We start from the raw sequence: 24,668 nt of genomic DNA on the forward strand, positions 1-24,668 counted from the left end.
AAGAGATGGCAGACGATTATGAACTGGTCCATAAATCTAAACCCTTTTTCCAACAGCCCCCAAAACCCAAGAAGGATATAAGCTGGGAAGGTGAAAGGAAGGCATGTAGCCAGGGAAGAGAAGGGACAATTGGGAATTCCCAGGAAATTCCTCCTTAGACCAAAAAGAAGGTGGATCCTTGCAGAAGGCATCCGAGAAAAAGTGTTGTTTTGGGAGTAAATTCCAAAGTGAGTTCTTGGAGAATGGAGATTGGAAACCCTCGTGTGAAGGACGGAGTTCAGTGAGACTGGTTGGCTCACAGTGTGACAAGCATCTGTGGGGAGTTGACGAGAGACCCATAGCATCTGTCTGGGGTGGCATCTGTCACTTGGTTTCAGAGTATGGTGTGTCTTGGTTTACATGGGCTGTGTACTTACTATGAACATTAGAGTATAAGATAACTTTTGTAACCTGTGTTATTCAGACAAATCTGTATACATCTATAAAGGTGTGGCTATTGATGAAGGAGTGATGTAATACAGTTCATTTTTTCTTGTTTAATTAATGTTTTATTCTTTTGTTAAAAGTTCATGAACTGACTCCGGTGACTCTGTTCAGTAGCCACTCACCATGTATCTAAACAAACAAGTATAAGTTAGGATCCATCAAGCCAGATCCCACTCTGGGATCAGGCATGTCCACCAGTAACACTGGTGAAGCTACAGCTCAGGGCTACTTGCATGCCAAGTAGCGTAAGAAGCATACGATAGGCAGAGCTAGGCGATCCAACAACCAATGGATCAGATATTAGCTCTGCTGCCCTGCCACATCCAGTGGTGAATTGTGGTGGACAATTAAACAACTCAATGGAGCAGGAGGCTCCACAAATATCCCCATCCTCAATGATGGAGGAGCCCAGTACATCGGTGCAGAAGTTAAGGCTGAAGCATTTGAAAAATCTTCAGCCAGGAGTGCCAAGTGGGTGATCCACCTCGGCCTTCTCCAGAGGTCCCCAGCATCACAGGTGCCAGTATTGAGCCAATTGATTCACTCCACGTGATACCAAGAAACAGCTGAAGGTACTGGATACTGAAAAGGCTATACGCCCTGACAATATTTAAGCAATAGTACTGAAGACTTGTGCTCCAGAACTTGCTGCACCCCTAGCCAAGCTGTTCCATACAGCTACAACATAGGCGTCTGCCCGGCAATATGGAAAATTTCCCAGGTGTGTCCTGCAAGCAAAAAGCAGGACAAATACAACCCAGCCAATTACCCTTGATCATCAGTAAAGTAATGGAAGGGGTCATCAGCAGTGCTATCAAGTGGCACTTGCTTAGCAATACCCTGCTTACTGACACCCAGTTTGGGTTCCACCAGGATCACTCAGCTCCTGACCTTATTAAAGCCTTGGCTCAAACATGGACAAAAGAGCTGAACTCATGAGTTGAGTGTATCTGCAGGAACTTCCCAAGGCTCCTGAAACAGCACCTTCCAAACCCAGGACCACTACCATCTAGAAGGACAAGGGCATCAGACACATGGGAACACCACCACCTGGAAGTTCCCCGCCAAGACACACACAATCCTGACTTGGAAATATATTGCTGTTCCTTCATTGTTGCTGGGTCAAAATCCTGGCACTCCATCCCTAACAGCACTGTGGATGTACCTACACCACATGGACTGCAGCTGTTCAAGAAGGCAGCTCACTACCATCTTCTCAAAAGCAATATGGAATGGGCAATAAATGCTGGCCTAGCCAGCGACGCCAGCATCTCGTAAATAAATAAAAACAAAATCATCTCAGTTCCAGGACATCACTGCAGGAGTTCCTCATTGTAGTAAATAGGTCCAACCATCTTCACCTGCTTCATCAATGACTTTCTCTCCATCATAAGGTCAGAAGTGGGTATGTTCATGAATGATTGCACAATGTTCAGCACCATTCACAACTCCTCAGATATTGAAACAGCCCATGTCCAAATTCAGCAAGACCTAGACAACGTCCAGGCTCGATAAGTGGCAAGTAACATTCACACCTCACAAGTGCCAGGCAATGACCATCTCCAAAAAGAGAGAATCTAACCATCATCACTTGACATTCAATGCCTTTACTATCACTGAATCCCCCACTATCAACATCCTGGGGGCTAACATTGACCAGGAATTGAATTGGATTGGCCATACGTATACTGCCGCTACAAGAGCAGGGCAGAGGCTTGGAATTCTGTGGCGATTAACTCACTGCCTGACTCCCCAAAGCCTGTCCACCAACTACAAGGCACAAGCCAGGAATGTGATGGAATACTCTCCAATTACCTGGATGAGTGCAGCTCCAGAAACACTTAAGAAGTGGTGGCATAACGGTATTGCCACTGGACTAGTATTCCAGAGACCCAGGGTAATTGCTCTGGGGACCTGGGCTCGTTTCCTACCATGGCAGATGGTGAAATTTGTCTAATGATGACCATGAAACCATTGTCAATTGTTGTAAAAACACAGCTTGTTCACTAATGTCCTTTAGGGAAGGAAATTTACTGTTTTTACATGGTCTGGCCTACATGTGACTCCAGACCCACAGCAATGTGGTTGACCCTTCAATGCCCTTTGAAATGGTCTATCAAGCCATTCAGTTCCCAAGGGCAAGTCGGGATGGGCAATAAACGCTGGCCTTGCCAGCGATGCCTACAACCCATGAATGAATAAAAACAAGGAATTCAACACCATTCAGGACAAAGCAGCCCACTTGATTGGTACCCCATCCACAAACATTCACTCCCTCCACCACCAATGAACAGTATCACCTACAAGATGCACTGCATGAATTCACCAAGACTCCTTAGGCAGCACCTTCCAAACCCACGACCACTACCATCTAGAAGGACAAGGGCAACAGATGTATGGGAACACCACCACCTGGAAGTTCCCCTCCAAAGTACTCACCATCCTGACTTGGGAATATATTACCATTCCTTCACTGTCACTGGATCAAAATCCTGAACTCACTCCCTAACAGCACTGCAGCGGTTCAAGAAGGCAGCTCACCACCACCTTCTCAAGGGCAGTTAAGGATGGGCAATAAATGCTGGCCTAGACAGTGCTGCGCACATCCCATGAATGAATTAAAAACATATCTGGCACCATGGATGCCAGAAATAACTAACAAGTTTTCTTGTGGGGTATCTTATGTTCTGAAGTATAAATTGGTGGCAGGAGTGGAAGTGGGAGTGATTTCTTCTTGGGGTTTTGACGGCTGGCTAAGCACAATCTCATGCTGTTCATCTCATTACATATGCATGTGAGATGCACGGCGCATCATCCGGTGGGGGCAGGTAGGAATTAACTGACCTGCCCTTGCCTCCTGGGGTTGAACGTACTGGCACCATATTTAAAGAGCACCTGGATAGACATTCACTTACTGCAAGCCAGGATGGTGGAGTGTCTGGGGAAGGGTGGTGGGAGGGGTGGGAGTGCCTTCGCGAGCTGGGTCGGTGGTATTGACAGCGAGGTCCTGGGGGGAGAACTCAGGTACTGGTGATAGAAGGGAACAGTCACAGTTGGAGGGGTGAGTGGGATGCGGTAGGATGGTAGATGCAGGGTGAGAATCTGGTGTGTGAAGGTCTCATTGGGGTGTCACGGAGGGGGACAAGACAGGAGGCTCAGATAATGGCAGGCAGCAGGGTCAGTGTGAACATGGGGTCAGTGATGATTGCTGACTCTGAGGAGAGGAAAGGCATGCAGAGGTGGATCACTATAGTGTCCAGGATAACGGGAGATTCAAGGGTGACAAAAGGGAAAGTAATGGTGATATTGGGTGGGACTATGGTGGTGGGAGGAAATAGGTGAGTGACAGGGGAAGGTAGAAGTTGGTGGAGCGAGTTTGAAAGGAGATGGGCACCATTTTTCCAAACTGACTTTGACCATGTTGTTAGTCAGTGAGATCCCTCGAGATGGAAGGAGGGTCTTTTCAGGTGGGTGGAGTTCAAAATCAGCACAAGTGGCCGACTAAAGCAACACTTTAATAATCATGAGGCAACTGGTTGTTAAAGATGCTCACTTGTGTTCTCTTCTCAATGGTGAAGTCCGCATTGCAGCAAATTTGTTCTCGACTCATGGGTCTCATAACATCAAGATCCCAGCAAGGTTTGGAGCTATCACTTATTTTGTACCATTTGCCATTGGCTGCAGTCAGAGGCAGGGGTGAAGGGAGGGAGGGCAGTGAATGCCACCAAGGGCAGAGCTGGCAGAGGGCAGCCAACTCACAGCTCCAAAAATCCATCCTCCTGGGTGAAGGGTCATGGCTGACAAAGGATCATGCGGTTAGTCTTTCTATACTGCCAAGGCAATAGTCTCTCTATAGAGTTTTGAGGGTAGTGGGGAGAAGTGGAAAAGTATCCACTTGAGGCTTCTCATACATGGCCCTCATCACACTGACCAAAGAGCAATGTCTCCATTCGCATTCATGTATGAACAGGAAGAACACCCATCTCTGTTCCTCCAGGATGTCCTTAATCTGGAAGGGTTGGGATTGGATGTCATGTCTAGATAAAGGCCAGGTGAAGGGCTTGGCACTCGCCTGCAGGCTTTGAAATGGAGGGAAACCTGTAAAGGGCATGCTCACTTGATGTACCACTTCAATTCGTTCATATATCTTCTGAGGTGTCGATGATGCAGGCTGCAAGCAACCCTGCCTTGGTAATGATTCACATCTAGATGGGGAGAAGGGGAGCCATCGTAGGTTGGCACAGGGCCAGGAGGAGCAAGGACCTGAGCAGCAAGAGGCAGTGGGGCCTCAAGAAGGTCGAGTTCCTTGTGAACAGGGTACACCCTAATGGCGAGCACTGGCCTGGCCATGGATGTATGAGCAAAAGGCAATGCCAGAGGCACATTCATATGCCCCAGGATGTGGATTCTCACATCTGCCAACTTCTCCAGTTCAAGCTGCAACCGCAAAGACTCTGGAGGAGTAATGTGGATCTCCTGGCCTGCGTTGAGTAAATAGTCCCCATGCCATTTTAAAATGGTGCCAGTACCTTCAGCCCCACAAGGTCACAGCAGGGCAGGTGACCTCCTGTTCACCCCACCATGAGATTCGCCAAGCTCCTTGTTGATGCATAATTAATGAGCTGAATAGTGGAAGATTGTGTGTGTTCAGCCATCCCACCACCCAGCGGGAATCATGCCGACTTTCCCGACTACCACTGGACTTAAACTCCAGAAGATTCCGCCCTAAGTAAAAATAATCCAGTAACTACGGGACAATCAACTTAACCTTGGTAGTGGGAAAGCTTTCAGCACTTATGCGGATTAATTAAAGAAATCCAGCACATATTTGTTAAAGGCAAATTATATTTAATTAACTTGATTGAGATTTTCCATGAGGTAACAAAAAGGGCTGATGAAGATAAACAAGTTTTGTGGTATACATGGACTTGCAAAAGGCCTATGATGAAATGCATTGCAATAGGCTTCTCAGCAAAGTTGAAGTTGAATAAAAGGGACAGTAGCAGCATGGATACGAAGTTGACTGAGTGAGAGGAAACAAAGAATAGTGGTGAACAGTTGTCTTTTGGAATGGTGGCAGATATACAGCAGGATACCCCAGAAATCAGTACGAGGACCACTGCTTTCCTTGATCAATATTAATGACCTAATTTGGTGTACAGGGCAAGATTTCAAAAGTTGCAGATGACACGAAACTTGGAAATATTGTGAACTGTGAGGAGGATAGTGAAAGACTTTAAAGGACATAGTGAAATGGATGGACATGGGACAGGTGAAATTTAATGCCAGGAACTGTGAAGTAATGCATCTTGGCAGGAAGAATGAGGAGAGGAAATATAAAGTAAAATGCACAATTCTAAAGAAGGTGCAGGAACAGAGAGACCTGGGTTATACTCTTTTGCGTAAAGCAAATAATCAAATTAACAAAAACTGAAAATGCTGGAAAAACTCAGCAGGTTTAACAGCATCTGTGGAGACAAAAACAGAGTTAACATTTCGAGTTCATATGACTTCTTCAGAGCTAAAGAGAACTAAACACATGACGAAATTTGTACTGTTTAAGGGGGTGGAGCAAGTGAAGCTAGATAGAAGGCCAGCAATGGGTGGGGGCAAAGGAGACACTGACAAAGATGTCATGAACAAAAGAATAAAGAGGGTGTAAATGGTAAAGGTAATGGCTAAAGAAGATGCTGATAGTGGTATTAAGTTGAGAAAGCAGAATGTGATAATAGCAGGACAAGGGAAACCACTGTGAAAAAAAAACATGAACAAGTGACAGATGGCCAGTGTGAGGGTAGGGTGGGGGGAGGGAACAATGGGGTGGGGGGGGGGGCGGCGAAGAAAGATTGAAAATAGGATAAAAGGTGGGGATAAAACAATGCCTCCGCATTCAAAGGATCATCCTCCCCCATTTCCGCTAGGGCCATCTGTCACTTGTTCATGTTACATAGTGCTTATCCTGCTATTATCACATTCTGCTTTCTCACCTTAATGCCACTATCATCACCTCCTTTAGCCCTTACCACTACCATTAACATCCCCTTGGTCCTTTTGTTCATGACATCTTTGTCAATCTCTCCTTTGCCCCCACCTATCGCTGGCCTTCTATCCAGCTTCACCATAAGACCATAAGCATAGGAGCAGACATTAGGCCATTCGGCCCATTGAGTCTGCTCCGCCGTTCAATCATGGCTGATAAGTTTCTCAACCCCATTCTCCCACCTTCTCCCCATAACCTTTGATCCCCTTACCAATCAAGAACCTATCTATCTCAGTTTTAAATACACTCAATGACCTGGCCTCCACAGCCTCTTATGGCAATGAATTCCATAGATTCACCACTCTCTGGCTAAATAAGTTTCTCCTCATCTCTGTTCTAAAAGGTCTTCTCTTTACTCTGAGGCTGTGCCCTTGGGTCCTAGTATCTCCCACTAATGGAAACATCTTCCCCACTTCCACTCTATCCAGGCCTTTCAGTATTCTGTAAGTTTCAATCAGATCCCCTCTCATCCTTCTAAACTCCATCGGGTATAGACCCAGAGTCCTCAAACATTCCTCATATGTTAAGGCTTTCATTCCTGGGATTGTTCTCATGAACCTCCTCTGGACCCTCTCCAGGGCCAGAACATCCTTCCTGAGATACGGGGCCCAAAATTGCTCACAATATTCTATTGTGGTCTGACCAGAGCCTTATAAAGCCTCAGCAGCACATCCCTGCTTTTATATTCTAGTCCTTTCGAAATAAATGCCAACATTGCATTTGCCTTCCTAACTACTGACTCAACCTGCAAGTTAACCTTAAGAGAATCCTAGACTAGGACTCCCAAGTCCCTTTGCACTCCAGATTTCTGAATTCTCTCCCCATTTAGAAAATAGTCTATGCCTCTATTCTTCCTATTAAAGTGCATGACCTCACACTTGCCCATGTTGTATTTCATCTGCCACTTTTTTGCCCATTTTCCTAACCTGTCCAAATCCTTCTGCAGCCTCCCCGCCTCCTCAATACTACCTGTCGCTCCACCTATCTTTGTACCATCTACAAACTTAGCCAGGGTGCCCTCACTTCCTTCATCCAGATCATTAATTATAAAGTGAAACGTTGTGGTCCAAAACTAACCCCTGCGGAACTCCACTAGTCACCAGCCGTCATCGTGAGAAGGACCCTCTTATCCCCACTCTCTGCCTCCTGCCAGACAGCCAATCTTCTATCCATGCTAGTACTTTGCCTCTAACACCATGGGCTGTTATCTTACTGAGCAGCCTCCTGTGCAGCACTTTGTCAAAGGCCTTCTGGAAGTCCAAGTAGATAACATCCATTGGCTTTCCTTTGTCTAACCTACTCTTAACCTCCTCAAAGAATTCTAACAGATTTGTCAGGCATGACGTCCCCTTGACGAAACCATGCTGACTTTGCCCTATTTTACCATGCACTTCCAAGTATTCTGAAATCTCATCCTTAATAATGGACTCTAAAATCTTACTAACGACCGAGGTCAGGCTAATCGGCCTGTAATTTCCCGTCTTTTGCCTCACTCCCTTCTTAAACAGGGGGGTTACATTAGCGATTTTCCAGCCCTCTGGGACCCTCCATGACTCCAGTGATTCTTTAAAGATCATCACTAACGCCTCCACTATCTCTTCAGCTATCTCCTTCAGAACTCTGGGGTGTAATTCATCTGGTCCAGGTGATTTATCCACCTTCAGACCTTTCAGTTTTCCTAGCACCTTCTCCTTGGTAATGGCCACCATACTTACCTCTTCCCCCAACTCTCTTGAACTTTGGGGATGTTACTCGTGTTTTCCACCGTGAAGACTGACGCAAAGTACCTATTCAGCTCCTCTGCCATTTCTTTGTTCTCCACTACTACTTCTCCAGCGTCATTTTCCAGAGACCCAATGTCCACTTTTGCCTCTTTCTTACCCTTTATATATCTAAAAAAACTCTTGCAATCTTCTTTTATATTACTGGCTTGTTTACCCTCATATTTAATCTTCTCCCTCCTTATTTCTTTTTTAGTTGTCTTCTGTTGGTCTTTGTAGGCTTCCCAATCCCCTGGTTTCCCACTGCTCTTCGCCACATTGTATGCTTTCTCTTTAGCTTTTATGCTGTCCCTGACTTCCCTTGTCAGCCATGGTTGCCTCATCCTCCCTTTAGTATGCTTCTTCTTCCTAGGGATGAATTTTTGCTGCATCTCCCAAATTATTCCCAGAAACTCCTGTCATTGCTGTTCCACTGTCTTTCCTGCTAGGCTCATCTCCCAGTCAATTCCGGCCAGCTCCTCTCTCATGCCTCTGTAGTTGCCTTTATTCAACTGTAATACCGTTACATCTGATTCCAGCTTTTTCCTCTCAAACTGCAGGGTAAATTCTATCATATTATGGTCACTTCCTCCTAAGGGTTCCTTCACCTTAAGCTCCCTTATCAAATCTGCCTCATTACACATCACTAAATCTAGAATTGCCTGTTCCCTAGTGGGCTCCACCACAAGCTGCTCCAAAAAGCCATCTCGTAGACATTCCACAAATTCCTTTTCTTGGGATCCACTATCAACTTGGATTTTCTCAGTCTACCTGCATATTGAAGTCTCCCATGATCACTGTAACCTTGCCTTTCTTACACATCTTTTCTAGCTCCTGGTGTATCTTGCGCTCCACATCCTGACGACTGTTCGGAGGCCTGTACATTTCTCCCATTATGGTTTTTTTACCTTTGCGGTTCCTCAACTCTACCAACACAGATTCTACATCATCTGACCCTATGATCTGATCATTTCTTGCTATCGATTTAATTTCATTTCTTACTAACAAAGCAACCCCACCCCCTCTACCAACCTGCCTATCTTTTTGATAGGATGTATATCCTTAGATATTTAGCTCCCAGTCCTGATGCCCTTGCAGCCATGTCTCCGTGATGCTACCACATCATACCTGCCAATTTCAATCTGTGCCACAAGCTCATTTACTTTATTTTGTATACTGCGTGCATTCAGATACAACACCTTCAGTCCTGTATTTCCCGTCCCCGTTCTCACTGTCGTCCCTTTATCTGATGTGCTTGAAGTTAGATTCCTAGGCCTTTCCAAACATTCTGTCCTATTTTGTGTTCTGGAGACTTTAATAGCCTCTCCTGGGCTCTCCTTTCTTTTCAGTTTTTTCATAATTTTCCATGAAGTTGAATCCACCCCCCAAACGCTAACCTGCTGCTGCTTTATTTCCCATTTGTCATACTTCTTGGAGTTTTACCTTTCCCTCCCTCCACTTTCCAGTTTAAAGTCCTGTTGACCATCCTATTCACCCTTTTCGCTAGAACATTGGTACCAGATCGGTTCAGATGGAGACTGTCCCAATGGTACAGATCCCTCCTATTCCAATACTGATGCCAATGCCCCATGAAATGGAACCCCTCTTTCCCGCACCACTCCTTTAGCCACGTGTTTAGTTCCCTTATTCTCGTGTCCCTATGCCAATTTGCATGTGGCTTGGGTAGTAATCCGGAGATTATAATCCTTGGGGACCTATTCTTTAATTTAGTTCCTAGTTTCTGATAATCCCCAAACAGGTCCTCTTTCCTAGTCTTACCTATGTTATTTGTCCTGACGTGGATCACAACAACTGGATCCACCCCCTCCCTCTCCAATATCCTTTCAAGCCGGTCAGAGATGTCCCTCACCCTGGCACCGGGCAGGCAACATACCATGCGGGACTCTCGATCCTGCTTACAAAGGAAGCTATCAATTCCCCTAATTATAGAATACCCTACAACTACCACTTGTCTTTTTGCTCCCCCTTCTCGAATGGCCTCCTGTGCCACAGTGCCATGGTCAGCTGGCTCATCCTCCCTGCAGCCCTGTTCCTCATCCACACAGGGAGCAAGTACCTCATACCTGTTGGACAAGGTCAAGAGCTGAGGCTCCTCTGTCTCTGAACACAGGATCCCTCTACCTGCATCACTTGCAGTCACACCCTGCTGACTCTGACCACTGACTGAACTTGAGGTACTTAATCTACCGGGTGTGACCGCCTCCTGAAACAAAGCATCCAGGTAACTCTCCCGCTCCCGGATGTGCCACAGCGTCCGGAGCTCAGACTCCAGCTCATCAATTCTGAGCTGGAGTTCCTCCAGCAACCAACACTTGATGCAGATGTGGTCACTTTGGTTCACAATGGGATCTGCCAGCTCCCACATCATATAGCCCATCACCTGCCCAGCCATCTCGACTTCGATAAATAATTTATTAATTAGCTTTGCAGTGTTTTTTTTTCAAATTTGGTGCAGATTTCCTACCAATCAATCAGGTCACAGCTTTCCTGTGATGTCACATTTTCAGTTTTGGCTTCAGTTACTCTGTGCCCTGAGGTCACCGCTCCGGTGCTCCTCCCTCCGAGTCTGCTCCCTGGAGACAAGACCGCGAATCCCGACGTAAGCTAGATTTATACTCACTGCTCCGGTGCTCCTCCCTCCATGTCTGCTCCTAGGATTTGCTCACCAATCATCTGCTTTTTCTTTAAAATCCACTTTCAGAAGGGTGTCCCTTACAGGTCTGGTGCACTTCTGAAGGCACTGCCTCTTCCTCTCTCACACTTTTTTTTAGGATTGAGGAGGAGGGAGGGACGGAAACACTACAGCAATGTAATGTTTGGAGCTATTCCATTCTTTGACAGTGGGTCCTCCTCGATTCCCTCCTGAGTCACAGTGGCTGCGGTGACTTCTCCCAGAATGCTTCAGGCACTTCTCACCAGCACCCTCTGTTGGATGCTCTTTCTCCTGTTGAGTGCAAGAGTCCTTCTCCTCGATTCCCTCCTGAGTCGCGGTGGCTGCAGTTACTTCTCCCAGAATGCTTCAGGCACTTCTCACCAGCATCCTCTGTTGGATGCTCTTTCTCCTGTTGAGTGCAAGAGTCCTTCTCCTCGATTCCCTCCTGAGTCGCGGTGGCTGCGGTTACTTCTCCCAGAATACTTCAGTCACTTCCCATCAACGCCCTCTGTTGGATTCACCTGCTCCACCTCCCTTAAACACTATAAATTTCATCACATTTTTACTTCTCTTTAGCTCTGAAAGAAGAGTCACATGGACTCAGAATACTAACTCTATTTTTCTCGCCACAGATGCTGTTAGACCTGCTGAGTTTTTCAAGCATTTTCTGTTTTTGTTTCAGATTTCCAGCGTCCGCAGTGTTTTGCTTTTAACAAATTAACAAATTGGCAAATACCTTAGCGGGGGCAAAGACCTGGAGTTATATGTGCACAAATCACCAAAGGTGGCAGGCCAGGTTGAGAAAGTGGTTAAAAAAGCATACAGGATCATAGACTTTATGGGCAGAATTTTCCCCCCGTTGGGGGGAAAATTGATGGGCGGCATGGTGCCATTTTACGTGGGCGGGCCAATTAAGGCCCGCCCAGCCTAACATCCGCAGGAAAGTGCTATGCGCTCCCTGTGTGGGCGTGGGGGGTGGGGGGGGGGGCGGATGCCTAAAATCGAGAGTGTGCTCTTTCGCGCATGTACATGAAAGAGTGCACTCATCTCCCTGAGGCTAAGTGCGGCCTCAGGGAGATTGCCTCGACTTTTAAAAATATTAAAAATAGAAAAAAAATTTCCCTTACATGTCCCCTCATGTGACAATGTCACATGAGTTGGGACATGTTCATAATTTCCAAGAAAACTATATTAAAATTTTTAAAGTCCTACATGAAACCTCATTCCGCCTGTGGATGAGGTTTCATGTTTTTTCTAGTTGCCGCTGGGGCTCCTGACCTGCCCACCACCTTTAAGGTTGGATGGGCAGGTCCTCTAATGACTTTAATTGATCTGTCAATGGCCTCGGAATGAGGCCAGGTCAGTGGGCACACAGCTGATTTTGCTGCGCTCCTGCCTTCCTGAAAATTTAAACGGGGCACGCCCGATGTCACCACGCGCTGATGGTAAAATCCTGCCCTATATGTAGAGGCATAGAGAATCTTGATAAAATTCTAGTTCAGCCTGAACTGGAGTATTGTGCCCAATTCTGGGCACTGCACTTTATGAAGGATGTGAAGGCTTTACAGAGGTGCAGAAAAGATTTACAAGAATGGTTCCAGCAATAAGGGATGTCATTACGTGGATAGAACGATGAAGGTGGGGTTGTTTCCTCAGGGAATATTGAGAGGGGATTTGATAGAAGTTTTCAAAATCATGAAGGGCCTAGACAAAACGGATAGAAACTGTTCTCATTGGCAGAATTGGAGAATGAGCACACCAATTTAAGGTAGTTGGCAAAATAACCAAAGGTGACATGAGGAAAAACAGCGAGTGATTAGGATCTGGAGAGCATTGCCTGAGACTGTGGTTGAGGTAGATTCAATTGTGCCTTTCGAAAAGAAATCAGATAAACACCTGAAGAGAGAAAATTTGCAGGGCTGTGGGGTAAAGGGCGGGGGAACTGGACCAGCTCAGCTGCACTTAAAGCGAGCCTGAATGGACAGGACTGGCCGAACAATCTCCTTCTGTGTTGAAATCATTCTATGATTTTATCATTCTAATGCATAGGTAGAAAAAGGCAATGGGGTTGACAGGGTCTGTTTAGATTATGCTTTACGCCAATAAGGCAGGTGGCACGCTTCCAGCTGGAAATGTGCATAAAAACAGAAAATGCTAGAAAAACTCAGCATGTCCGGCAGCATCTGTGGAGAAAAAAAGAGTTAATGAGTAAAAGTCCCCACAGCACTTTTTGTGGTGGGTGGGAGCGGTGAATCTAGTGGCAAGCAGAGTTGGAAATCTGCATAAAAATAGTTTGCAATTCTCCCAATGGCGGATTAATGGGGGGATTGGTTATCAGACTGACTAATGGCGTGAACGCCATCAGCATTCATTAACACCTCATGAATGCTCATTAAAACAGCTGCTTGCCAGAATCTTGCCAGGCCTTCCAATCGTGCATCACGCCAGTGGGAAATTATATCAACCTTAAACATGTTTGAAAAGGAGTGGCATGCACAAGTTGGACCTCAGTTCGCTCGTAGATTTGAGGTGGGTACAACATTCTTAGCCTACCTACCACAGCGCTGCGTCGGTCTTGTTGCGATGAACATCACACTGCTGGAGCTGTAGGGTTGATCTGCTCCTGCTCTTTGCCTACGTTGTCCCAAAGAACAGCACTGTGCTGGGGTACTCATGCAGGCCTCCACTTTCAGACAGTGACCAGTACAGTGGCCGGGACTGGGGAGTGCAGGGGTTTCCTACTCCTGATGCCTGAGACCGTTATCCACAGGACAGCACTGTGCAGAACTCCACTTTCAGGAAATAGCACTTCAGCTAGGGTGGGCTGTGAGGCGAGGGTGGGGATGACAAACACGAGGTGGGCAATAAGGTAGGAAGGCTGTGGAATTGCAGTAAGGCAGAAGGGCAAACATGAGGGGGTGCAAAGGGGAGGGAAGGCTGTGGAATTGCAGTGAGGCAGAAGGACAAACACGAGGGGGGAAAGAGGAGGGAAGGCTGTGGAATGGCAGTCAGGAGGAAGGGCAAATATGAGGGGGGCAAAGGGGAAAGAAGGCTGTGGAATGGCAATCAGGAGGAAGGGCAAACAAGGGTGGGCCTTTCTGGGTCACCCTCTAACCTCTTGTTGCTGCAAGAGTGAGCAGGAATCTGCTTAGAAAGAAAGGAGGAAGACCTCCTTGCAATGAAAGCCACTGAAAGCGAATGACTTCATTAGCACTGTTAAATGGCTACTGAGAACTCATTGGCTTCACATCACAGTAGCTACATCGCAAGAGTAACACATAAAAATTTAGAATTTGGGAATGCAGCCAATAGTGAAGGAAGCAAAGATGTATTATATATGGCATTCCATCAATGGTGTACCTACACCACAGGGACTGCAGTAGTTCAAGAAGATGGCTCATCACCACCTTCTCAAGGGCAATTATGGATGGGCAATAAATGCTGGCCTAGCCAACGATGTCCACATCCCAGAAATTAATTTTTAAAATTCCAACAATGAAGGCCTATCATGTGTTCACCAGATCTGACACTCCTAACGGGCCAAAGGACAACCACTTGTTGACTGTGAGCAATTGATTAGTCATTAATATGCCATATCGGAGATTGGAGCACAGAGTTAGGTTGGGTCACACATCTCAATTAAACCATAGCATCCCATGAGGGGCTCAAGGTGTTACATATTTGCGATACCGTCTTGGTCACCTTGATGTGTGAGCTAGTGTCTCAGGGACAAAGCGGCATCAGCCACCATGCACGTAGAGCAGGAAAATTTAAGGACCCTTACAGTTACCATATGTTTCATCTTCTGAGCTTCACTTTCTTGCCCCTTGAATCATTAATGTCTTCAATGTTTCCTTTCATCGAGGAGGGAAAAGCACATATGGATCCGGGGCTCAATGCTGCCTTTGTCAGGGTCCTAATTAATGGAGGAGGCGAAGGAGGAAGAGGCAATGCTGCACGCAGCTCCAGCAGAAGGTCAACCCTGAGGGACATGGTCAAGTGGAGCCAGGGCATGAACGGGAGGGACAGGAAGAGAGACCCAGACAATGGAGGTGAATCACCAGGCCAAAGATGTATCGTAGAAGAGTTTCTTACTTATAAATGAGTGAGAGGCAATGCAGTGCACGTCTGTGCTTGTCCCAAGCTCTGGTACATCACATATGCCACATTCTTTGTGAAGACCTGACGCCACGTGGAGTTGGAGGATATGCCCCGCCAATGGTTTTGAAGGTGATCCCAGTAGTCAATTTCTTTGCCTTTGTGTCTTTCCAGGGTTCGACAGGGGACTTGCACGGCATCTCTCAGACTGCAACACAGCGATGCATAAAGGAGGTCACAGGTGCCCTTTACAGGAAGACCCATCATTATGTCATGTTTGCTCGGGACAAAGATAGCCAGGCTGCAAGATTCACCAGCTTCGCCACCATCTCAGGCTTCCCAAGAGTGCAGGGTGGCATAGGCTGCACCTATGTGGTTATATGAGCTCCATGGCAGCAGCCCCAATGTTTTTAAACCACAAGCGCTACCATTCCATCAATGTACATCTGGTGTGTGATCACTGGAAGCACATACTGCATGTTTGTACACAGTACCCTGGGAGTTGCCATGATTGCTACATCCTGAGTCACTCCCAGATGCCTGAGGTTATCGAGGGGCCATTACGTCTGCAGGGATGGCTGCTTGGGGATAAGAGGAACCTAATGAAATGCTGGCTGATGACACGTTTTGCCCTCAGAGTCGTTCTGAGGAGAGATACAATACTGCTCACAGCTCCACATGCTCTCTTATAGTGCAGACCACAGGGCTTCTGCAGATGCGCTTCAGATGCTTGGACTGTTCAGGTGGCTCACTACAATGCACTACCGATAGGGAATTCCGCATCATCACAGTGTGTTGCGCTCTTCACAATCTGGCAATGCAAAAAGGTGAACCTCTGCCAGAGGATGAACTGGAGGAGGGTGAAAACTCATCGAAGGATGAAGATCTGGAGGCCCAGGAACCTCAGGAGGCTGCTGAGTGTCAGTATGAGCGCGATCACACCATGGAGGAAGGGAGGCATGGGAGACGTGCCCGTGATACATTAATGGCTTACAGGTTCCAGGAAGAGTAAAGTTAAGTGAGGGCACATGGCCACATCTCTCCTAGCCCTCAATGTTATTCCCTTTCATCTCAGGGGATATCCAACCACTTGCAACGAGAACGAGTCCTGCATGCACACTTGCGCATTCTGGCCTCATGAATTGTCAGGCCATGATCTCTGATTTTGTCCATACAACCCTGTGAGTGAGCTCACTCTGGGAACTGAGAGTCCATTGAGGAACAAGATCGATATGAGAGAAGTCTTGAAGATTTTGCTGCCATCTAATGATGCAAACACTGCTGCGACTGAGATGTGGACATGCCTAGGGACCTACTCCTTCTGTGCATGTCTTTTCTTCTCCACTACCACTGAGGAGACACAAATGCTGCTAGATGATCAATGCTGATGAGCTGCCCTCACTCTGGTGTTCCTTGAGGAAGAAGGGCTAGAAACACTTACATCACACGCTTGAAATAAAGATTTAAACACATCTCCCTGACAGCACACAAGAGTGGGGAGATTAGTTCAACTGAGGTTGACATCACAGGAATGTGAATCTCACAATGGGACACTAGCACTGAGTGGGAGGATGGCTAAACCTCAGCATAAGAGGATTCCAATGTACAAATTCATAACGCCTTCAGTTGCCCAAAACATTCACATAATCACCAAATGTATTCACAAAAGTGCAATTACTTTACATGTATAGCACACCCATGACCCAAAAGGGAATACAAATTTTCTTAACTTTCCTAACCCGACCACTAAGCCTGGGTGTAGCCTTGACATCTGCAGCAGAGGTGGAGGCAGCCTGCTGACTGCTACGTGCTGATTTCAGTGATGACCGAGGCCTGGAGGGCCCTGGCCTGGTAAGGGGTCTCTTGCTCAGGGTTGGAAGCGCCCTCAGTGGCCTGAGCAGCTGGAGTGGATGTGGCTACAGGCAGAGGGGGCCGTGAGCGGCTGCACATCCTTGGGGTGTCCTGAGAGGAGGCCCCCGGGGTATCTGGATGACGCTCATTCTCCCTGTGGGTGGCCGGGAGTCCCGGCCTGACTCCTGCAGGAGGTGGTGCACCGGAGGTAGATCAAGGTGCCTCATCCCCATGTCATCTAAATCTTGACTGTACCCACCAGGGTGTGTGGCCTTGGAGAGCAGGGGCGAGCACAAATTCGGCAAGACCTACTGAACCAAGATCTCCATGGTAGTCGCACCTCCCCATGTGACTTTGAGGCGCTCGCATGTCGGAGCCATAACATCAGACAGAACGTGGGCATACTCCTCCACTTTCGCTCTAGTTTGCTGAGTGTCGAGTCTCTGCCTGATGTTCCGCCGCCTGTCGTTGTGTCTCCAGTATTGAGTTGGCAGCTGCTTCCAGAGGCTCATTATCAGACTTGGACTGAGCGGGTGGCTGTTCTCCAACAGATCCTCTGAGTGCCGGAGACCTGGGCTGTCCCTGCCTCCGACTGCTGTGGGGACGTGTCAGTGAGGTGTTCTCCAGAAAGAGCTCAAGCCTGACCTATACCTATGCCCCATCAACATGTGTGTCTCTGAGCTGGTGGAAGGTGCATGTGAGCGCCGTGATGGTTCTTCCAGAGATTCCTCCTCAGACGTGGTGTGGGGGCTTAGACTTGTGCTTGGCTGCTTTGTGGGCCTCGGTCTGTTGGTGCCTAGAAAATAGAAAATTTAGTTTCAGTTGATGACCATGAGCTATATAAGACTGCATTTGAGTCACTGTAATTGTCAGGATTTGATGAAGTGATGGAGCTGTGATCCGTACTAGGTTGCTGGGAGACGCCGATCTCCCCTTCTCCAAAGGAGCAATTCCTGTCCTCCCCAGCCAGTTCGGCTGCAGCTTCCTTAAACTTGCTGAGGTCAATGATGTCTGCCATTCCTCCTCCGGTCTGCGCTCTCTCGTGCCTGTTGTGCACCAGCTTGGACTGTATGAAGAAGAAAGAAAGGCATGTGATGAGAAGTGATGGAGCAGAAGTTGGATGAGATGCAGGTCCCCTGTGTGTGGTGAGCCTCCCCAGAAGGGCCAGAGGATGAAGTGTGAGCAACATGTTAGATGGGATGGTGGAGATGTGAAAGTCTCGGTGAGAGAATGAGTGTTGATATGGGTCCCCCGCTAATGGTTGTGTGAGATCCCTCCGAGTCCAGAGATGTGAGGCTGCTTTGCTTCCTGGATCCATCTCTGGGATACAGGGCAGGGCTGAGTACTCACACTCCTCTCATCAAGGCCTGGAGGTGGGTGAAGCAGGTGCTACTGTCTTCTTGAGGCTTTCGGCCTTCTCCTGGTGGCTGGAAGACATCTCTGCACCTGTCCTGAAGGACAACTGGTGGGCTGGGGAGAGTATGATGTGTATGTTGGACTGACATTTAAATGTGGTGCCCAGACCTTTGACCTTGCCAGCTGATGGCGGGCAGGCGAAGCAACTCCCGACTCGCCTGTGCATAATTAATAAGTTTCCATGCGTGGAATCAGACATGAGTTCCTGCCATTCTGGCCAGTGGGGTGGGTACCATCGAAATCACCTGCCATTGCACTTGGTCTCATTAATGGAAAATTCCTCCCAATGTTTTGAGTTTCTTCAGAGCTCTGTTGAAGAGTCATACAAACTCGAAACATTAACTCTGTTTCACTCCCCACAGATACGGCCTGACCTGCTAAGCTATCGCAGTATTTTCTATTTTTATTTCAGATTTCCAGCATTCCCAGTATTTTCCTTTTATCTTAGTGGAAATGTGCAAACATTTTCTATCCATCATATTGAATGCTTAGGAGGCTATTTAGTGCCTAAAAGTGGATGCTGCAGAGCTAATTTTTACATTAATGTCTCTGAGGGGTAGGATATAAATAATAAATAGATCACGAACTATGATGTTCCACACAGCAGTCTATTACAGCTATGTGCGCTTATCTTTATAACCTTCAATCTCACTCATAATCAGATAAAATCCATCTTTTTCAAAGGTGCAAGTCAATACAAGATTAATTGCTTTTGCGGGGAGCATATTCCAGATATCCTAAGTGGCGAAAACAAACCCATCTAATCTCACACCCTGTTTGAGGTGTGCTAATTTTCTATTCATATTCTCTATTTTTGCACTCATAGTATTAAAAAAGGCTTTGGCCTTTCATATTTTAGAAATGTCATGTGTTCTTCTGAGACCAAAGCTCTTGAAGTAATGAGTGTCATGGTTTTCCTGCCAACATTACGAATGTAAAGGTCAATTTGAAAGGAATCTAGCATGATAATATATTCAGACTTAACTCACCTAATCATCTGGAGCAGCAACAAATAAAGTGAATAAATTGCTGAAACATATTGCTTATTCACTGGAGCATAAGTCTGGAAATGTCATGTTTGAAACATATAGTTGAAAAAAAAATCACTTTGAAAGTTGTCTCTGAATTTGACAATCAAGACCATAGTGGCAGAGGAGAGCCATCAAATTAATCCATGGAAGAGGGGGGGGTGTGTGTGGAGGGGGTGGCAGTGAATTTTACCACTCTCCCCCCCCTAAATGGATGGGAGAGACATTACAAGGGCAGAGTAGGGATGTGTTTAAATTGTTAATGTGAATGTGCTTATTCCCACTTTAACTCCAGCGGGTCAGGAGATGGCATACCTGTGCAGTGCCCACTTTGGCACTCCCCTTGTAAGTGCCACACAGCCAGCCTAGCTGTACTGCATCCACCATGCTGAGAGACTGCAGTTTGAAGCCAGGCCCAAAGGACTCAGAACAAAAACAGAAATACCTGGAAAAACTCAGCAGGTCTGGCAGTATCAGTGGAGAAGAACAAATGTGATGTTTTGAGTCCTCATGACCCTTCCACAGAACTAAGTAAAAATAGGAGAGGGATGAAATATAAGCTGGTTTAAGGTGGGGGGGGGGGGGGGGGGGGGGAGAGAGAGAGAGAGAGAGAAGTGGGGGGGTGGGGGTGGTAGGGACAAGCAAGCAGTGATAGGAGCAGATAACCAAATGATGTCACAGACAAAAGAACAAAGAGGTGTTGAAGGTGGTGATATTATCTAAAAGAATGTGCTAATTAAGAATGGATGGCAGGACATGCAAGGTACAAATAGCTCTAATGGGGATGGGGTGAAATAAGACTAAAAGGGCATAAAAGGTATAGATTTAAAAGTAATGGAAATAGGTGGGAAAAGAATATAAATTATTGGAAAAAAAGAAGAAACGGAAAGGGGGTGGGATGGAGGAGGGAGTTCAAGATCTAAAGTTGTTGAATTCAATATTCAGTCCAGAAGGCTGTAAAGTGCCTAGTCGGAAGATGACATGCTGTTCCTCCAGTTTGCGTTGAGCTTCACTGGAACAATGCAGCAAGCCAAGGACAGACATGCGGGCAAGAGAGCAGGGTGGAGTGTTAAAATGGCAAGCGACAGGGAGGTCTGGGTCATTCCTGCGGACAGACCGAAGGTGTTCTGCAAAGTGGTCGCCCAGTCTGCGTTTGGTCTCTCCAATGTAGAGGAAACCGCATTGGGAGCAACGAATGTAGTAGACTAAGTTGGGGAAATGCAAGTGAAATGCTGCTTCACTTGAAAGGAGTTTTTGGACCCTTGGACGGTGAGGACAGAGGAAGTGAAGGGGCAGGTGTTGCATACTTTGCTTATGCATGGGGAGGTGCCATAGGTGGGGGTTGATGAGTAGGGGGTGATGGAGAAGTGGACCAGGGTGTCACGGAGGGAACGATCCCTATGGAATGCCGTCAGGTGGGGTGGAGGGAAGATGTGTTTGGTGATGGCATCATGCTGGAGTTGGCAGAAATGGCGGAGGATGATCCTTTGAATGCGGAGGCTGGTGGGGTGATAAGTGAGGACAATGGGGACCCTATCATGTTTCTGGGAGGGAGGAGAAGGCATGAGGGCAGATGCGCGGGAGATGGGCCGGACCCAGTTGAGGGCCCTGTCAACGACCGTGGGTGGAAAACCTCGTTTAAGGAAGAAGGAGGACATGTCAGAGGAACTGTTTTTGAAGGTAACATTATCAGAACAGATGCGACAGAGGCGAAGGAACTGAGAGAATGGGATGGAGTCCTTACAGGAAGCGGGGTGCGAGGAGCTGTAGTCGAGGTAGCTGTGGGAGTCGGTAGGCTTGTAATGGATGTTGGTGGACAGTCTATCACCAGAAATTGAGACAGAGAGGTCAAGGAAGGGAAGGGAAGTATCAGAGATGGACCACGTGAAAATGATGGCGGGCTGGAGATTGGAAGCAAAATTAATACATTTTTCCAGATCCCGATGAGAGCATGAACTAGCACCGAAGTAATCATCGATGTACTGGAGAAAGAGTTGTGGGAGGGGGCTGGAGTAGGACTGGAACAAGGAATGTTCCACATACCCCATAAAGAGACAGGCATAGCTGGGGCCCATGTGGGTACCCATAGCCACACCTTTTATTTGGAGGAAGTGAGAGGAGTTAAAGGAGAAATTGTTCAAATTGTTTTTGTTTTTATTACCAAAGGACTCAGAACTGCTTGAGGTCATTCACTATGCCCATCTATAAAGTGCCCTTAAACTCAGCAATCTTCCAATCACTAGGCTTCATTGGAGAAACACTAGTTCGAAAATTAGCACAAACAAGTGCTAAATGCTTGCAAAAGGGTGACTTTTATTTTTGGAAACTGTTTGCGATCAATAGAATAGTGTTGTTTGATAATCTGTGCAGCCAGATGGTTAGTACGAGATACAGCAAAAATGGGCAAAGCAAGAGTGGAAAAAAATGCATTAATACCACGTGTTGTTTCCCATGGACCATGTTACCTACAATTTGCCACTTAAAACCATGTTTATGCCAGTCAAGTATAACTGATATTCTCATCTTTTGGTGCTTAGTCCTGAGAGTGAGAGAGACTTTAAACGCATTTAAAGAAATGGAGGAATTTTCTTTTAATTTAAAGTGCATCAAAATAAGCTACATTTTTAAAGCAAAATGAATAAACAAGATTTATCAGGCTTGAATAATTGTAGCAGACAGATTTTAATCAGATTTCTTAAGGGGCAGGATAAAAACAAAACTAGAAGCATTCAATGGAATTAAAATAAATTGGTGGTAATATTCCTTACCTGAAATTATCTACTGTTTGTCATATCAAATAAAATTACAGTTATAGGTTGAAGGATTTTTTTTGTAAGGCATAGTATTGAACACCTAAATCCTGTAAGCTCCTCCTCAACACTCTAATAGGGGACCTTCAGAGGTCACTGCCTATAACTTCCTAACAGCAAGTACTAGCTGTACAATTCAGCAGGCCTGTGAGCAGAATTCAGGTAGAGATTATTTCAATTGTTCTATAATCTTGTGAAATAGGAGATGTTTAGCAGAATGAAGGAGCACATATCTGCATAAACAGTTTAAGCCAAATGCAAGGCATGTCTAAGAATAAATATTTATAAGGAATTTCTGTATGCTGTAACCAGTCTTATTTGTTTGCTTACAGTGGGTAAAAAGAACAGAAACTTTGCCAGGGGACTAAGACAGACTATCATCAAGGGATGCAGCACTACGAAATTCTATTGCATAGCTAACTGTCAGATTTTGTTTGAGGAATTTTCCAACAAACTCTATTTGGCAGCCCATTCTGAAAGTCAGACTGTTGTCTTAGAACACTTGCTCGAGTTGCACTGAAGTCACAAATTTGTGCTGTGACGGATTACTGCAGTGTCCTTCCTCTAGGATAGAGGTCATCCCTATTGTATACAATGGCAGCAGTGGACAGTTTCCAATTACTGTACAGACAGATTGCCAGGACATGTAATACCTACATAGATGCACTAGCCATTGTGGGAGCATGGTACGTGACAAGGAAAAGCATCTGCCTTATCTGTGATTTCTACAGCATTATCCGACTACATTTCATCCCGAGACTGGTAAGCAGAAGAGACCTGCTGAAACACTTCGGCAAATGGGCATTGGTGACTGGTACGTTCCTTTTCTCAGTCTTTATGTGAATGGCACTGACTAGATAAATTAAACTGTAGTGGCAGTGCAAAGTAGTTTAATTTGCACTAATGCTGCAGGTATACAATAAATGCAGCTGCAACAATACTCAAGAAGCTAAAAACCATTCAGAAAAAAGCAGTCTGCTAGATCAACATCCCATCTACCAGTTTAAATATCTAATTGTTCCGCTGTCAACATACTGTGGCTGCAGTGTTTACAATTGCAGGATACACTGCAGCAAATTGCCAAGACTTCTTTGGCAGCAACTCCCAAACCTGCATCCTCCAGTATCCAGTAAAGATCAGCAGACACATAAGAACACCATAACCTTCAAGTCATCCCAAATTGGATGTATATTGCAGTTCCTTCATCGTCACTGTTCAAAACTCTGGAATTCCTTACCTAATAGTATTATGGGAACATCTCCACATGGACTGTAGAGGTTCACAAAAGCAGCCTGCCAGCATCCTCTTGAGGCCAATTAGGAATGGGCAATCAATGTATGTCTTGCAAGCATCACCCACGCCCCTAATTATTTTTTTAAATCCAAAATTGTGACATGAACTGACATCAGAATGAAGAAGTGTGAGATTCACTGGCGGAGGTGGTCTCACTCTATTTCCTTTTATTTGGACCTCGATACATGATTTACACTCTGCAAGTTTAATGCTGGTGCAAAGCCAAAACAGGCACACCGATGATACACTTGTCTGAATGCACCATATAAGAGACGTTTGCACCATTTAATTTTAATGGTTGTTTATCGGTATAATATTTTGGGCAGAATTGTCCCAGATTTGTGGTAGCAGGCAGGAAAAAGAACGTCTTAGCCACCAGCCACAATGCTGGGTTTTTGCACTGTATCGTCCCATTCCCGGCATGTCCCGCCTCATTAATAATGCATTTCTGGGAAACACACTGGGTCACTGGTGGGGCGGCCTCTGATTTGCTTGCCCCACCATCACCTCAGGCATTCAGAAATCTGGGTGCCATATTTATAGGGGGCCCCTGCACAGAGCTAGCACTCTAAGGTATTGGAAACTTATGGCTGCCAAAGGGAGGAAACGTGCTACCCTCAAATTTAGCAACACTTCCCTCGAGTGCCTACTGGACACAAGAGGCCTGTTGTGAAGTGCTCTATCACTGGTCATGGCAAAGATCAACAAGCAAGGCGACAAATCCAGCATGGGTGGTCAGGGCCAACGCCACGCAAAAGAGGACAGCCACCCAGTACCGAAAGAGGATGAATGATCTCCTCCGTTCTGCCAGGGTAAGTCACTCTTCTTATCACTCCCAACTCACACGCTCACAAACCCATGACACATCCACAGGGATCTCACTCACTACCAGTTCAAGGGACAGCACCATTCACTTTCTCTCACACACACACCTGCATCTGTCCTGCAGATTATGTCCTCATCCTGTCCAATGGCACCACTCAACACCCACACATGACAGACATCCTTCTCATCTGGCCTGACAGCATCTCTCCATCTGTATTCATGCAGGAAAAGCTGGCATACAACAAAAGGGAGAGGTCATGGACTTGTGGAGGAATGCCTGACATTAAGTTCCTAATAGACTTTGAAAAAGGATTCATCCAGCTGGGGCGACGATCTGGACCGTTCCTGTGCTGATGGTGAGGTTGGCGGTTCTCAGCCAAGTGAGGA

At 46.4% G+C, this 24,668-nt stretch overlaps 1 protein-coding gene across 1 annotated transcript in view; it reads left to right on the plus strand.

The window, feature by feature from the left end:
* Positions 1-22,240: 22,240 nt before the first annotated feature.
* hsdl1 (hydroxysteroid dehydrogenase like 1) overlaps positions 22,241-24,668 on the plus strand; it is a 30,086-nt gene continuing 27,658 nt past the window's right edge. Inside the window, exons 1-2 of the mRNA XM_041187471.1 lie at positions 22,241-22,325; positions 22,496-22,977. Of these exons, the coding sequence (XP_041043405.1) occupies positions 22,758-22,977 (220 nt within the window). The 5' untranslated portion in view covers positions 22,241-22,325; positions 22,496-22,757. The remainder of the gene's footprint in view (positions 22,326-22,495; positions 22,978-24,668) is intronic.

The sequence above is a fragment of the Carcharodon carcharias genome, chromosome 5 (genome assembly GCF_017639515.1).
Source record: "Carcharodon carcharias isolate sCarCar2 chromosome 5, sCarCar2.pri, whole genome shotgun sequence".
NCBI lineage: Eukaryota > Metazoa > Chordata > Chondrichthyes > Lamniformes > Lamnidae > Carcharodon > Carcharodon carcharias.